The 14,205-nt window shown below is 44.1% G+C and overlaps 1 protein-coding gene across 1 annotated transcript; it reads right to left on the bottom strand.

Annotated features, from left to right (window-relative positions):
* Window positions 1-955: 955 nt before the first annotated feature.
* UBXN4 (UBX domain protein 4) lies at window positions 956-10,037 on the bottom strand. The gene is made up of 12 exons (XM_010147225.1): window positions 9,958-10,037; window positions 9,074-9,102; window positions 8,292-8,410; window positions 7,794-7,944; window positions 7,251-7,353; window positions 5,658-5,712; window positions 4,682-4,846; window positions 3,756-3,883; window positions 2,664-2,766; window positions 2,189-2,320; window positions 1,634-1,842; window positions 956-1,094 (listed from the first exon to the last, which is right to left on the bottom strand). Exons 1-12 carry the CDS (start codon window positions 10,035-10,037, stop codon window positions 956-958), a joined length of 1,413 nt encoding a protein of 470 aa, XP_010145527.1.
* Between the last annotated feature and the right edge of the window lie 4,168 nt (window positions 10,038-14,205).

The raw sequence follows: 14,205 nt of genomic DNA, 5'->3' as shown, positions 1-14,205 counted from the left end.
TCTTGTTGTTCATTTACTCACATTAAGGAGGAAAATATTTTCTAATTTTTCTTTCTGTACAGTATTTTTTGAATTATGTATCATAAGTTATTTTAAAAAATGGAAGTGGCCCTAGTACTATGCCTTCACATTTGAAGAGTGCAGAGAGAACTGCTGTAACACTGAGCTCAGTAACTTGGGGGGGGAGGGAAGGGTGGTATCCTTCTGTGCAGGAAGGCTGTGACCCTTCCTCCAAAGTAAAAGCTTCTTGTACTGCAGCCCCTGGCTAACACTATACCCACTGGACATGATAAACACCCATCTTTTTCCTTCGTGTACCACAGCCTGGACCCGAAACATGATTTTAATGGGAACAACTCCTGAATAAGGTCATTTAAACTGGAAGAAAAAGTTTGTCCGCTATGTCTTAAGTTTAGGATCCCAAGTGCTTGCTTCCTTGTGACACAAGTACTTCAGAGGAGCTCCGCAAGAGAAGACAGTTAGGTTTTCTTGAAAATAGTTTATTGAGTGCTTGGGGAATTAAAAAGTACAAGGATTTGCTTGCAGTTGCAGAAGCAAGAAAAAAAGTTAAACATAAATTAGTTATCTGATTTGCTACTTTATAGTGCTTCCAAAACCCTCCTCTTAATCACTCATTGCCTACCCTGACCTTTATACTCATAGATCTGGCCCTTAAATGTATGTAGCAGAATATTTATAGATTAAAAAGTGCCTTTCTACGGCAGTGGGGTAATGATTATGAAAGCTGATGGAGATTTCCAGTCTTTTTAACTCTCTGGTTCTAGATCTCAGCTACACCCACTCTGGTTTTGTGACCTGGGCGACTTTATTCCATGCTCCACTGCAGGAATAAGAATTCAGTCAGTGTAAAGTAAGTCCCACTTGTCCAGAAGCTTGACTTAGATCAAATAAGGGAAAAAAAAAGCCAGACAGTGATTACTGAAGTTACTCAAAACTACATTTGCTGTGTGGAATTCCCATTCCAAGTATTGTTTTCATCTTCTCCGTCATCTTGAGTCCTCAGTCTATATATTTTGCCTTCTTTTTTGAAGTCTTCCCCCCGCTTTTCCACTACTCGTTTCCGGACCGCTTGCCTAGGGTACAAAGGACAGTGAGGTTGGAGTTCCCCCTGGCAATAACTGCATTTATTGCATTAGTCACTCCTCGTGCAAACCACACACCCTTCCTTCTCTCAGCCCCAAGAAGAGTTTGTTCAGCCCCTTGGTTCCTTGGGAAGCAATACCCCCGTGAAAATCTTTGACTGCTAAATGACAGAAGCCCCTGGCGATGCATGGCTGCCTCACGTGAACTGGCCCAGGGGAGATCTCATTCTATACACAATACTAAACCTTCACTGTCCAAATCAGGCATCAGTTCTGCCAGACAATGCTTTTTCTGCTCCATCACTGGCAGTTGAAGCAAACAGAGATCTTGCTTGACCACACAGATAACAACTGAGAAAACCCAGTCAGGGCTGCTGTGCAGTTTGCCAGCCACCAGGCTGTCCCTCTCAACCAGCTGGAAGGGTGCTGGCCAGAAGCTACAAGCAGACACAGCTCAGTTCCCCACTACAAGGTGAAAACAACTCCAGCGAGCAGTTAGAGAAAGAGCTGCCTCAAGCAGTCCCGATTACCTGCTTTGCTCGATGCTGCTGGACGCTGAAGGACTTGAGAGGTCCTGCTGGTGAGCGGATCTCACAGCAGACTGTGAGGGGGGTGGACTTGTAAACAGGAAGTTGCTAATAAATCTCCAAACCGCTAAGAGGGGATAAAGTATGGTGCCCAAGAACTTCCACAGGTCACCGCCGGACGCCTGAACGACAGAAGTAGCAGGTCTTCCCGCCTGGGTGTGAACACAGAAAGGAAACTTGTCAGATGTGAAAGTCATGCTCTGGGAGGCAGCCTATCTCATCCACAATTTCGAAGCAGCTCAGCAGGCACAAGAGAACTCCTCTGGCTACACATTAGGCAAATCTCTATAACACCACCATTTATCTGCTTCAGAAAAAACAATCCTCCTCCACATCAGTCCTGACAAAAATTAAGGTTAATTTTGCGACCTGTCTTAGACACAACACCCCCCCAAATTCAAGCCAAATATTACCATGCCCAACTAAAGCAGCTATACAGCTACAGTATTGCTGTTTGCAAGGAAATGAAAAGCAAACGGACCAGAAACCAACACCTACTGGCAGCAACACTACGGAAGCGCTGGGTGCTAACTCTAGGTCCAGTAACTTCTTGCCATAATCTTCTTTGGTAAACTCCCTCCTGGGAAACATCGTCGCCAGCGAAAAGTTGCCGTAAGTGTTACCAACCGTCTGCGAAAATACAAAGAAAACATTTTATTTCTAACCGTTCCCTTCCAAACAACTGCAGATTCAGCAGCTGCGGGTACCTTGCCACTGACCCAGGAGTTCCATGTCAAACTATCAATCAGCCTCAGACAAATGAAGGATTTTTCACCTCCTACTATCTCCTACTAACGACAGGCTGCAGGAGCACAAAGGCAGTTCGCAGCCCTGGAAAAGGCTGCTACCAAAACCCCCCTCAAGTAAACAAAAAGGAAAGCAGCTGAGGACAATTCCACCTGGACCCACAACTAGTTAATGCCACACCAAGCTGGAATCAGCACATAGCTATGAAAACGAAACACTGATTTACCTGTGCAGCAAACTGCCTCGCTTCCTCCAGTCGTGCTTCAGATGGGAACTGGTTAGTAAAGGAGGAGCCATCTGGGAGGCGGAACTGGATCCTGGCTATTGCACTGCAGGACACGTATCAGGGTCAGTCAGCATATGAACAGTTACAGACGACTCCTGGGGCTTTAGCTTGGGAGTACTGAGCCGTGGAAGAGAGGGACAGTCATCCCACTCATGGCAGTGCAGATGGATCAGAACTTTGGATCCGCTGCTAACCATCTGCTTATATATCACAACGCGTCTCCTGTGGTTTTTATCAGAGTCCAAGACCCATCACCATTCAAACAAGGTATTGACATCCATCATGCAAAAAAATGAGCAAAACAATGAAACACAAACCTTATTTCTTTTGCCTAGCCTCTATGACTTTTGTTCTTTTTTATCTAGCAGTACTATGAGGGCTGGCTTGGCAAGAAATTCTATATTCAGCTACCTGTGACCCAGGATTGAGCTTCAACACCTACACAGGCTGCTACTCCCCTAGCTGCCCTCTGTTCAGGGGCAGTACTAGTCGTACCGTGGCTCTGTAACTCCAGGCAAGGTCTCCACAGGTTAGAGTTTTTCTCAAAACAGCCGTGTTGGGCAAAGCAGGAGACAGCTCTGACCCAGGCAGCTGATGAGCCCAGTCGAGCCTTGCAGAATCCAAGCCAGTCACCCACAGCCAGCCGGGTCGGCACCATGCTCCCCAGCGCAGTCCTGACCTTCTCTCGCCCTCTCTATCGCGTCCTGACCGTACCTAGTTCCCCACCTAGCCCCGTTATACGTGGTATGTAAATCCAAGATCAGACAGAAAAAGCACTTAACTACAATAACACAGAAGGAAAAGTGGTTAGTGTTTCATAATCAGGAATGTCAAACCTATGGAAGTTATCAGAGAACATAATATTCATGCCAATAGTTACCAATATATACTATAAAAGAAAGCCACTTTTATAGGTCATTATTGAAATAGTTCAATATGGCATCAATGAATAGATGAGGAGATATATTATCTCTCTTAAAAGTGTAGGTTTCTTTACCTCTCTCCTCAGAAATACACCCTACAGCAACTCACCTTCGCTCCTTTTGAGACGCTTCTTTTCTGGCCTCTATTTCAGCCTGTTTAGCCTGAAGAGCTGCAGCTTTTGCAGCTTCCGCTTCTTCCTTCGATTTTGCAAAGCGAGCTGCTCTCTCGGCACGATCCTGTGGAAGGACCAAACAGAAACCTTAATTTTTACCCCAACTCGTAGCTTCACGTTCATTAAAACAGAGCTACAAGCTGCACTCAGCACCCAACTGCCAGGCGTAAGCAGGCCATATGGAGAAAAGACAGCAGTGCTGCAAAGCACGATTCCCTGCCAAACCACACCATCTCTTGTCATTAGCCAAGATGACACGTTCAGTGAGTCACTTCCTGCAAGCAGCTGTTAGCAGATGACCTTCCCGTGCATGTTTAACCCTCCAGTGAACACAAGGAAAAATCTTACGACAAGCTACACGATGCCAGTCCCAAGTGTTCTAGGCCAAAACCCAATAGAAGGAGGGATTTCCGTTGTTACAAACCATGTACATCCATATATGTACACACATACATACAAGCTCAGAAAATAATCCTCACCACCATTGAGATCACTGTTCTTCTGCATGTCCCACACTTAACTATTCCCTGTGCTTCTCTTCCAGAACTATGCTTAAACTGCAATTATATTTATGTCTGAATGATAACTCTCCACTGGCCTCAATACCACCACCAAGTTGGTATGTTCATTCGGACAGAAAAGACCACGATGACTATGAAAGCAGAAGCTTCATTTTACACGCAGCAAACCTAACAATTGTATGCTTTTGGGTTTTAAGTAGCAATCCAAGGCCACAGGATTCCCAACAGAAAAACGGACAATTTTTCTAAGTTGCACCAAATGAGAAAATTGGTCCTTCTAGCAGACTGGTGGCCCTCGCGAGAGAGCAGCAGCAAGCTGTCCTCTAAACCGCAGAATTTACCAGCGCAATCTGTTGTCTGATCCGCTCTCTGGCCGCCCTCTCTTCTGCCTTTTCCCTGTTCCTTTCCTCTAACAGGCGTTTGGTCAGTTCTTCTTCCTGTCGTCTTTTGTACTCCAACATTTCTTTACCCGTTTTCCTCCGTTCAATTTCTTTCTTAATTTCTTTCTGAATAAAGAACAGAAACACACACATCAGACCACAAAACTGCCTCAGACAGGAGTGAGGCAACACTGAAATACGTTGGTTTAAAAAGGAGTTAAGCATTCACTCAAATAAGGGGATAAGGTAGACAAAAAGCTGAACATGAGCCGGCCGTGTGCGCTGGCAGCCCAGAAGGCCAACCGTATCCTGGGCTGTATCCAGAGAAGTGTGGCCAGCAGGTCGAGGGAGGGGATTCTGCCCCTCTACTCTGCTCTGGTGAGACCCCACCTGGAGTGCTGCATCCAGCTGTGGAGCCTCAACATCAGTAGGATATGGACCTGTTGGAACGTGTCCAGGGGAAGCCACGAAGATGCTCCGAGGGCTGGAGCCCCTCTGCTATGGGGACAGGCTGAGAGAGTTGGGCTTGTTCAGCCTGGAGGAGAGAAGGCTCCGGGGAGACCTTATTGCACCTTCCCGTACCTGAAGGGGCTACAAGGAAGCTGGGGGGGACTTTTTACAAGGGTCTGTAGTGGCAGGACAAGGGGTAATGGGTTTAAATTGAAAGTGGGGAGGTTTAGATTGGATATCAGGAAGAAGTTCTTCCCGGAGAGGGTGGTGAGGCACTGGCACAGGTTGCCCAGAGAAGCTGTGGATGCCCCAGCCCTGGATGTCTTCAAGGCCAGGCTGGATGAGGCTTTGAGCAACCTGGTCTAGTGGAAGGTGTCCCTGCCCATGGCAGGGGGGGTGGAACTAGAGGATCTTTAAGGGCCCTTCCAACCCAAACCATTCTGGGATTCTATAAAAAAAATGGCAAGCGGTTTTACATTTGCATTACCTGTTCTTCTTCTTTCCTTTTCTCTTCCCGTCTTTCTTCAAGCTTTTTTGTTATTCTAAATATAAGGATGAAGTGAAAAGTCTTAGAATCGCAGCATCTATTATTAAGTTTTAAAACACTTGCAGAAGCATTTGCACACGCTTGCAGAAGAAGGGAACACGTGACAATGACAGTGACACATACACCACCAAGTTTCCAACTCTTAACTGAGTTCCAACATACTCCTTCTGTCCTTTTCCACTCAGTAAGTGAAGAATCTTACATATTCTTCCTTTGAAGTAACTTGTAAGACTACAATAAGCAATAATATTTATGCTCTACGGGGAACAGAAACACTAAATCTCAATCTCTTCTTAACTATGAAGTCATCTGGTTTTTCTGCACATCACTCCCTAAAATGGAAAGCAATTCATGTCTAGCACTGACATAGATGCTCATAGATGCTCATCTGTCTCATCTATCCAGAAGGGTGCCTTAGAATAAGCCCAAAAACCCCACAACCCACATAACATAGCAATTTACAACATATTTTAGATTTAGAGAGAGGGCAGGAATGACCGAACAGCATCGGATAATCAGAAAAATTTTGTTTGTATGGTATCCATTTTCCTTTTTAACACTAAACCACTAATTACCACAGAGCTTTGTCTCTTCCTCCCCCCCCCACCCCAAAGAAACACATGCAAATACAGCATAGTTTGTCTACAGCAAGATCAATGCAAAATTAGAAAATTTTTGTATTTATAGTAAAATACTGGCTGTATTTTCTTATGATTTGTTCTTATCAATTAAAACATGACATCAGTAGTAAGTAAAAATTATACTTATTGTTCAACACCTTTCAGAGAAAACAAATTAAACGTCAAAAAGTTAAAAAATGTATTTTGGCAGTATAAAGAATCCTATTTATTATGTGCTGGTTTGGGTAGAGTATCACAGATAGCATTAGTCTTACAGATTCTAAAAAAACATTTTACACCCTAAATCTTGTACTTAAAACCAACCTATTTAATGAACAAACCATGTACTGAACCAGATGCTTCTGGTCACTATACTTAAGATACCAGCACTTGCATCGCTCAGACCTCGTTACGGCTCACTGATCAAAAGAGGAGTCTCAGAATAGGATTCCTCTGGCTTTTTCAATACGCCTAGACTACAGAGAGTCATCAGACAGACAAGAAAAAGAAATAAGGTGGCATGTCTGTACAGAATCTAGGTTAGCACTTTATTACCTCAGTTTCAAGTGTTTTCAGTTCAATGTTTTAACTCCTTCAGAAATTTTGCAGCAAACACTGTCTCTATTCAGGTTATATTATCAGGAGAACATTTTTATTTTTCCAGGCTATCCTTTTCTTTCAGAGTATGTGAAAAATGACATTAATTGAAAAGCTGGTTTTCTATCAGCCCTAGCATTGTCGCAGACATCTGAACAAAAACCAGCCCACGTAAACGTTCGCCAGATAACACCAAAATAAGTACCAGAAATTCTGTAATTAAGCCTGTTTATCCAAGAACCCCCGCCCACCCCAACAAAACTGCCTTCTGAGAAACAAAGGCAATACATTAGGAAGTCAGCAGAAGACGACTTACCTTTCTACTCTGAGTGTAAGATCATTCACAGGCTGAGCATCACTCACTTGCTCACCTGAAGAATTAGTTGCTTCCTGGCTTGCCTGACCTGAATTTGCTCCATCTTCACATGGTTTAAAAGAAAGCAATGCATCAGAGAAAAATGTGTATTTCTTATCATTAAAAAATTATGTTTAGTATTATTGGCCAGAATTTGCAACAACTAGTGTATCTCAAGGAGATAGGAGGTTCTGCTATTCAGACTTGCCCCACCCCCAACAATTTGCTTTCAGGCTACTAACCCAAAGAAGTTTTTTAGATTTAATCCTATGTAAAGAAAGCGTACACAATTTTTATTGTATCATGACCCATAGGTTTCTCACTCATTGAAACGGAGCAGAATGGCAAGTTGTTCTTTCCTCTAGCCTTGCAAGAAGCATTCTGGGATACCCAAGTTTTTCTTCAACGAGTCCACTCAATATACCATCAGGTCACAACTTCCAAAAAGGAGAACAGTTTTGATAGCAAGTCAGCGAGCGTTTGTGTGAAAGCACTAACCATTGCCAGCGGAAGGTCTTATCGTCTCAGACAGAGAGTCACCAAACTCCACTGTTCCGGACGGCGTATTTTCCGGAGCACCATCAGATTGAGAGGAGGGACAAGGAGCAGGTGACGGACTTCCATTTTCCAAAGGCTGCCCTTTCACTGTGTGCATCTAAGAAATTTGGGGGAAAAACACCACACAACACACCTATGAAACTTTGACTATTTTCCACACTTTCAATGACTTTTTATGTCATTCCAGTTTAGAGTTCCTGACACATTCCTTCAATACTGTGGCTGTTACGCAGGTGATCTGAAACAATCCGTGAAAGCAGTGTGCTTTCCAGCCCGTTCAACTTGTGTACTGGGTTTAGTTTTGCGGATTTTGTTGTCGGAAGGCTACAGAACCGATAATTCCTACTTCCCCATGACACGTGCTAAGGGCCAGGGAGATCTCGTCTTGAGCGTGTGAGCACACCCGCCTCAATCGGAAAGATCCAGTCTGTCAGCTAGCATTACCTGCTTAACTTTGTGGATTCTGGTAACGAGCTCCTCAACAGAAACACTGCCAGCAATTACTTCCAAAGGGATTCCATTGTCTCCTATAAAAAAACTGGATGGAACGCACACGACAGGATCTGCACAGCAACAGTTAAGGGCAGAACACGACAAAAGATTCTAAACTAACTTCCAAAGGAAAAGCAGAAGTCCTTCCTACAGAACCTTCAAGCCCAATATTCGATCGCCATCTAGTTGCCAGTAGTCAGTGCCAAGGGAGGAAGGAAAAAAGATGCTAACAAAAATGCTGGAAAACATCACATACACTGACCAGTTTTACTTCTTTTCTTTGAAACGGTTTAAGCCAAAATATTTCTCTCCAACAAACACACTCATACTCAACAATCGAGTATGCTTTGACTTCAAAGATTTTGTTCTAGTTTGAGACAACGTCTTATCTAGACACTAATGAATTCTTTACAGCATTAAGAAAATCCAGGCACTGGGTTCCCTTTCTCAGCATCATACAGAATGCCCGAGCTGTGAACAGCGACCTCTTTAAGGCAGGCAGATGTTTTCCCACCTCCATACCTGTGGATCTGACAGCTGTTCACCTTCTCCAAGAGCTGACAGTAAGTTGGACACATAGATGGTATCTTTCAACCACACAGTTCATGGCTTATTTTTGTGCCTACATTTTTAAGAATGTAGCTTGTAAATATTTGTCTTAAGGACAGTATTAATTTGTAAAGAGCAATTGTCTGTAATCACAATGCAGCATCTAAACTGATCTCAAAGGATACAAATTTGAGAAAACTGCAGGCATGCTTCACTGTTTAAAAGAAAGGATTCGTTTAAGAGGAGCAATCACTTTGCAACAACAGCAGATTAAGTCTTTCATCATAAAAATAACCATCCTGCCACACACTAAGCTATTTAAATACTTGAGAGAGCACTAAAAGCAAGTTTGCACTGCATCTTCTCATTAACATTTTGCACAAGTGTCGACAGGGTGACAATGCCTGGTTGTCACCATCGACTAGATAAGATTAGGGAAACGGGGCTAAGCAGCAATTCAGGAAAAAAAGACTTTGAGTCTATTGAGTGCAAATAATATAGTCAGTCTAATAAAATGTCTATAAAGCATTTCACAATACCACCATTTTTGGAAATGTCCACGCACTTTCTGCACATGGAAGTGTGAAGAACTGGAAGACTTACACGTAACAAAAACAGCTGAGTAATTTACCCAGTAGCTCCAGTGCTTCTCTATTGTGTGTGCCACAACACACACACACATTTTTCTCCAGGGCTTTACAGATTATTCTCTTTCTGAATTCACTGGAGTTTTGAAATTTGTCATGTAAGCTGACAAATCAAGAACTGCCCCGAGCGTACGTGCCTTTAGATTCCAGCTTTTTTACGTAACTTTTGTAGCTCTTCCTGTTGAAAAAGGGCAACCTCAAGCATTCTCCTACCAGTAATGCAATACAGGCTGAAATACGCAATGAATATTCTGCAGAACACAACAGTCAAATTGGGATTTTCTCAGGCTCTAGTGGCTTCAGGAGCCCTGAATTCATTTATGTGCTGGAACCTTGTATTCAGACTACCTTCCAGATCAGCCTCTCTCTCATCACTGACAACGAAAGATTGCATAAGAAACAGGATTAGAACAGATTCAAACCTTTTGGTGTCGATTTTAATAGCAACAAAACCATCTGAGGCAGCTTCAGTCACCTTCTCATCTTCCCACCGTGCAGCCATCTCGGTAGATTGTTCATCCTCACCTGAAAAGACACAGCACGCACGTGAGGCCAAACACACCACAAATTACTGCCTCTGGTCTCATTTTAGCTTTGCTTTAATTGCTTGAAATCACCTGTGAAAGACTTGTGATTGCTTTAACCTTTGAAAGACACCCTCGTGATTACTTTCAACTCGGTTTATAATTTTTTTAATAATCAGTTCACTCCAGCTGACTCACCTTGCTAACATGCCAAAAACCTAATATGCCAAAACCCCTCCAGGGCAGCAAGGATGCAGCTTTCAGAGACATCCAACTACACGGGAGGTTGGTCCAAGGGGGCAGAAGGGACTGGACCGCACAGATGGAACAGGGACAGAGGAACTGGAGGTGATGGCGAGTCTCAAGATTGGCTTGATTGCATCATCTAATTGCACAAACCCTGAAAAGCCACGTTTTCCTGTTACAGGGAGCATGCTTGTGCTTACAGCCTCATAATACGCAAGCAGATCCCGCAGCACGGTCAGAGTGAACCTATGCTTCTCCTTGACACCAAGCTTGAGCTGCTAACATGCTAACACTATCCACTGCGTACCCCTCATTATAAGTTTAATTACTTATTGGCACACAAGCTGCTAATCGGTGAAACTGTATTTTCCACTCCTTGGAAACAGATAATTCAGCACACAAGGTTTCACAGCTTGATGGTGTTAAAAAAACCCCACAAACTAAAAAAACACTTATTTGCAGGATTACTTGTAACTTAGTTTTGTATTTGCATTCCTGACATGGACAGTAACAGGAAGAGGGAGGAAAAGGTGCGAGGAGCACAGAGGAACAAGAGTAACAGTAGAAGAGGAGCTACTCAAGTAAGGGGCACCACAAAGGTGCCCTGGGGCCACAGAGGCAGAAGTGTTATTTTAATCAGATGAAACCACGTCAACCATATATTTATCTCCCAAAGCACCGCGTTAGTGAGGATGGGGGTTAATATGTAGATGCCGATGAGTATTAACCATCTTCCAGCAAGTAAATCAGCCTGCAGGCATTTGTTTAGCTTCAATCTGTACTCCTTCCTAGCAGCTTGGAATCGACTGTACTCCTGACGAAGAACTGGAGTCACAAGTGTGGGAGCAGAGTAGCCCATTATTCAGTGACAACAAACCATTTGTTTGTTCCATCCCAGCTGCCATTTCACACACTGTTTTACTCGTTAAAGACCAGGAGTTGGACGTGGAGTCCTCTGGTGAAACACGGCTGCCTCAAGGCCACAATGCTTCTCAGAGACACGTCTCAAAAACACACGGATTGAGGCACAGCCTTTACCAACCATACGCACTGATTTTTCCCTGCAAGTGTCAGAGCAAGTAAGAAAGCTTTCATCTCTATTACTGTTACTCTACCCCAAATACATATTTAGGATGTTTAATGTAGGAACCCTTCCCCTCCCTGCAAGTGCAGTGCTTCCAACAGTGGTCAGTGGATGCAGCTGTTCTGCTGAGAGCCTTTCGACCTTCTCCCCCATTTCCAAATGCCCAGAGACAGTTGCTTCCCCACACATACTTTTTCAGAAGGACATGTGCTCATCCGATTAGGCTACTAAAAATATCTAAATACTTGCCTCACACTAACTTTTCCATCCAAACAACTACTGTAGGAAAAAAAAGAATGCTGAAAGAGACAAACAGGACAGAGACTGCTCACAGTACAGCTCGAGGGATGTGACCCGTGAAGGAAAACGCTGATAACTCACATTTTATAAAGCTCTGTGCTATGAGGCACCGTTTAATATTGTGGCTGTGCACAGAACTGTCGCTTACTCTTGTACATACTCCAGTTTTGATAACCCTTTCTCCCTTGCGGATTAATTTACTACAGTTTTGTAGTAATTATACCCTGAAATGAAAACTGTCGGTCGCAGGAAAATCATCAGAAAAGTCAAAGGGTTAAGCTGAACAGACCTTGACATAATTCTGCTAAACACAGAGCTATCACAACTGCCTCAGAATTCCAGTTCTCTCGGATTTCTTCTGCTTCTCAAACAAAATTGCTTCATTTCACTTTGTGGCAGTCTGTACATAATTCTCAGTCACACTTGTGAATCTCTTTGGTCAGATAAATTTAGATTATCTGTACAGGGAAAACATACCCATCATTCCTCAAGTGATCCAGGTAACTGGAAGAGACTCTGCAGCGATATACAACGTGTATGAGGAACTCAGTCAAAACCATCACAGGTTGTCAAAGGACTTCAACTCCCCTATTCCTCAGCAGACAGTCATCAGGGAAAAGTGATGTCCTTCCAAGAAGGGAGCTGACTCCAGGTACCTTCTCAATAGCCAACATAACTACTCAGGAGGAGCAAGGACTGACACTCCAGCAATGACTGAAAGCCAGGACACCGAGCTGTTCACCTCCTTCCTGCCAGTTCAGGTATTTAACTTGAAGAGTGCTTTGATACAGCTCAGACACAAAACACTAACCAACGGCTTGCTGATGTCAAATCAGCGTTTTGTAAAAGAAACAATTAACCTAAAAGGGTTATGAACAAAGGAAGGAGAGTTTCTACAAAGTTTCTAAAAAGAAATACCAAAATTCATCTTGAAAAACACTGAACTAGAAATGTTAGGATTATAGCTGCAAACAAAACCACTGAAGAAAAACGCCTGGTTGAACAACACGGAATTGCAGTCACAAACACCACCTCATTGTTAAGATAAACAGCCACATTATTCCTTGCTTGACTGGGAAAATATTCTAGATTCAGAAAGAATAATCCAGTTCTTCATTTTCCAGTGCTTGTTTAGAGAAGTGCAGTGAAGAGGGAGAGAGGGACAGACAGGTGGTAGCAGAAACCAAACCGGATGGACCTGCTGGAATCCAGTAGTTTTTGTCGAGGCTGTATCTCATAGCTATCCTCCCCAGTGGCCTCCCTAAAATTACAGTTCATTTGGATTTGCCGTGTCTCTAATTCTTCCCCTTTATTTTTTTCCCCCCATATATATTATGGAACCAAGTGTACAAAACCAAGCCATTAGACACTTCAAAACGCATGTTTTCCTCCTCAAAAAGCTGCTTTCCAACGCCTGTCCCTGATGTCTGTGGGCAAGTGTGTAGCGTGAAGACTCCAGGCTACCATCACCACCAGTGTGCACTTTAAACGTGGATCTACCCACACAACAGACCCAGTCACCGCCAGCATACAACCCGACGATTCTTCCCACACTCGGCATCCTTCAAACACACCTGCTTCCTCACATGGTGAGAAGGCGTCTCCTTGGGCTTCCCAATTCCCTTTCCCGGCAGGCATCGGACAACTGCTCCGCATCCAGCTGTCACGGATCTGCTGCCCTGATCCCACTGTTCCTTAGGTAGATCAGGACCAGGCAGAACTCTCCTACACTTTCATTTTGGAGATATGGCCACCCTAAGGTGCGCTCTCAGTTTTTCAGGACTCGTAAGAACAAACAACAAACCCTTATCACATACTATGACATCCAAACTAGGTTACATTCCTGCAATCAGAAATTTATCCCCCTTCTGTGTATCTACATATTCCCACCCCCACCTAGTCAACATTAACATCTAAAAGAAAAGGCCAGTTTTGTTTACAGCTTCCGAAAACATACTGGAAATAAGTTACAGCATGCACTTCTCCACCCCTCACACATACGTATCAAGTTCCGAGTACTAACAGGTGCTGAATTACTACTAGAAAAGCTTTGTGGTGGGTTGACCCTGGTAGGAGGCCAGGTACCCCCAAAGCCACTCTGTCGCTGCCCTCCTCAGCTAGGCAGGGGAGAGAACACGTAACAGATGGCTCATGGGTTGAGACAAGGACGGGGATCACTTGAGGGATCACTCAGCAATTGCCATCACGGGCAAAACAGACTCGGGCAAATCAGTTTAAGTTATTACCAATCAAACAGCAGAAGAGAACTAAAACCAAATCTTAAGACACCTTCCCCCCACCCCTCCCTTCTTCCCGGGCTCAGCTTTGCTCCCCATTTCTCTCCCTCCTCCCCCCAAGCAGCTCAAGGGTACAGGGAACAGGGGTTGGGGTCAATCCATCACACATTGTCTCTGCTGCTCCTTCCTCCTCAGGAGAGGATCCTCACACTCTGCCCCTGCTCCAGCGTGGGGTCCCTCCCACGGGAAACGGTCCTCCAGGGATTTCTCCAACCTGCG

This window comes from Eurypyga helias, unplaced genomic scaffold (assembly GCF_000690775.1).
Source record: "Eurypyga helias isolate BGI_N326 unplaced genomic scaffold, ASM69077v1 scaffold15932, whole genome shotgun sequence".
Lineage (NCBI taxonomy): Eukaryota > Metazoa > Chordata > Aves > Eurypygiformes > Eurypygidae > Eurypyga > Eurypyga helias.
Note: the sequence above shows the minus strand (reverse complement) of the source record. Positions and strands in the feature narration are given on the sequence as shown.

Coding starts and splice junctions, on each gene's coding strand:
- UBXN4 (XM_010147225.1), bottom strand. CDS start 10,037: ATGGCTGCACGGTGGGAAGATGAGAAGGTGACTGAAGCTGCCTCAGAT. Junction 8,411..9,073: donor CCTGCAGTTTTCTCAAATTT/GTATCCTTTGAG, acceptor GTTGCTGTGCAG/ATCCTGTCGTGTGCGTTCCA. Junction 4,847..5,657: donor AAAGGAAAGAAGAAGAACAG/GTAATGCAAATG, acceptor TTCTTTATTCAG/AAAGAAATTAAGAAAGAAAT.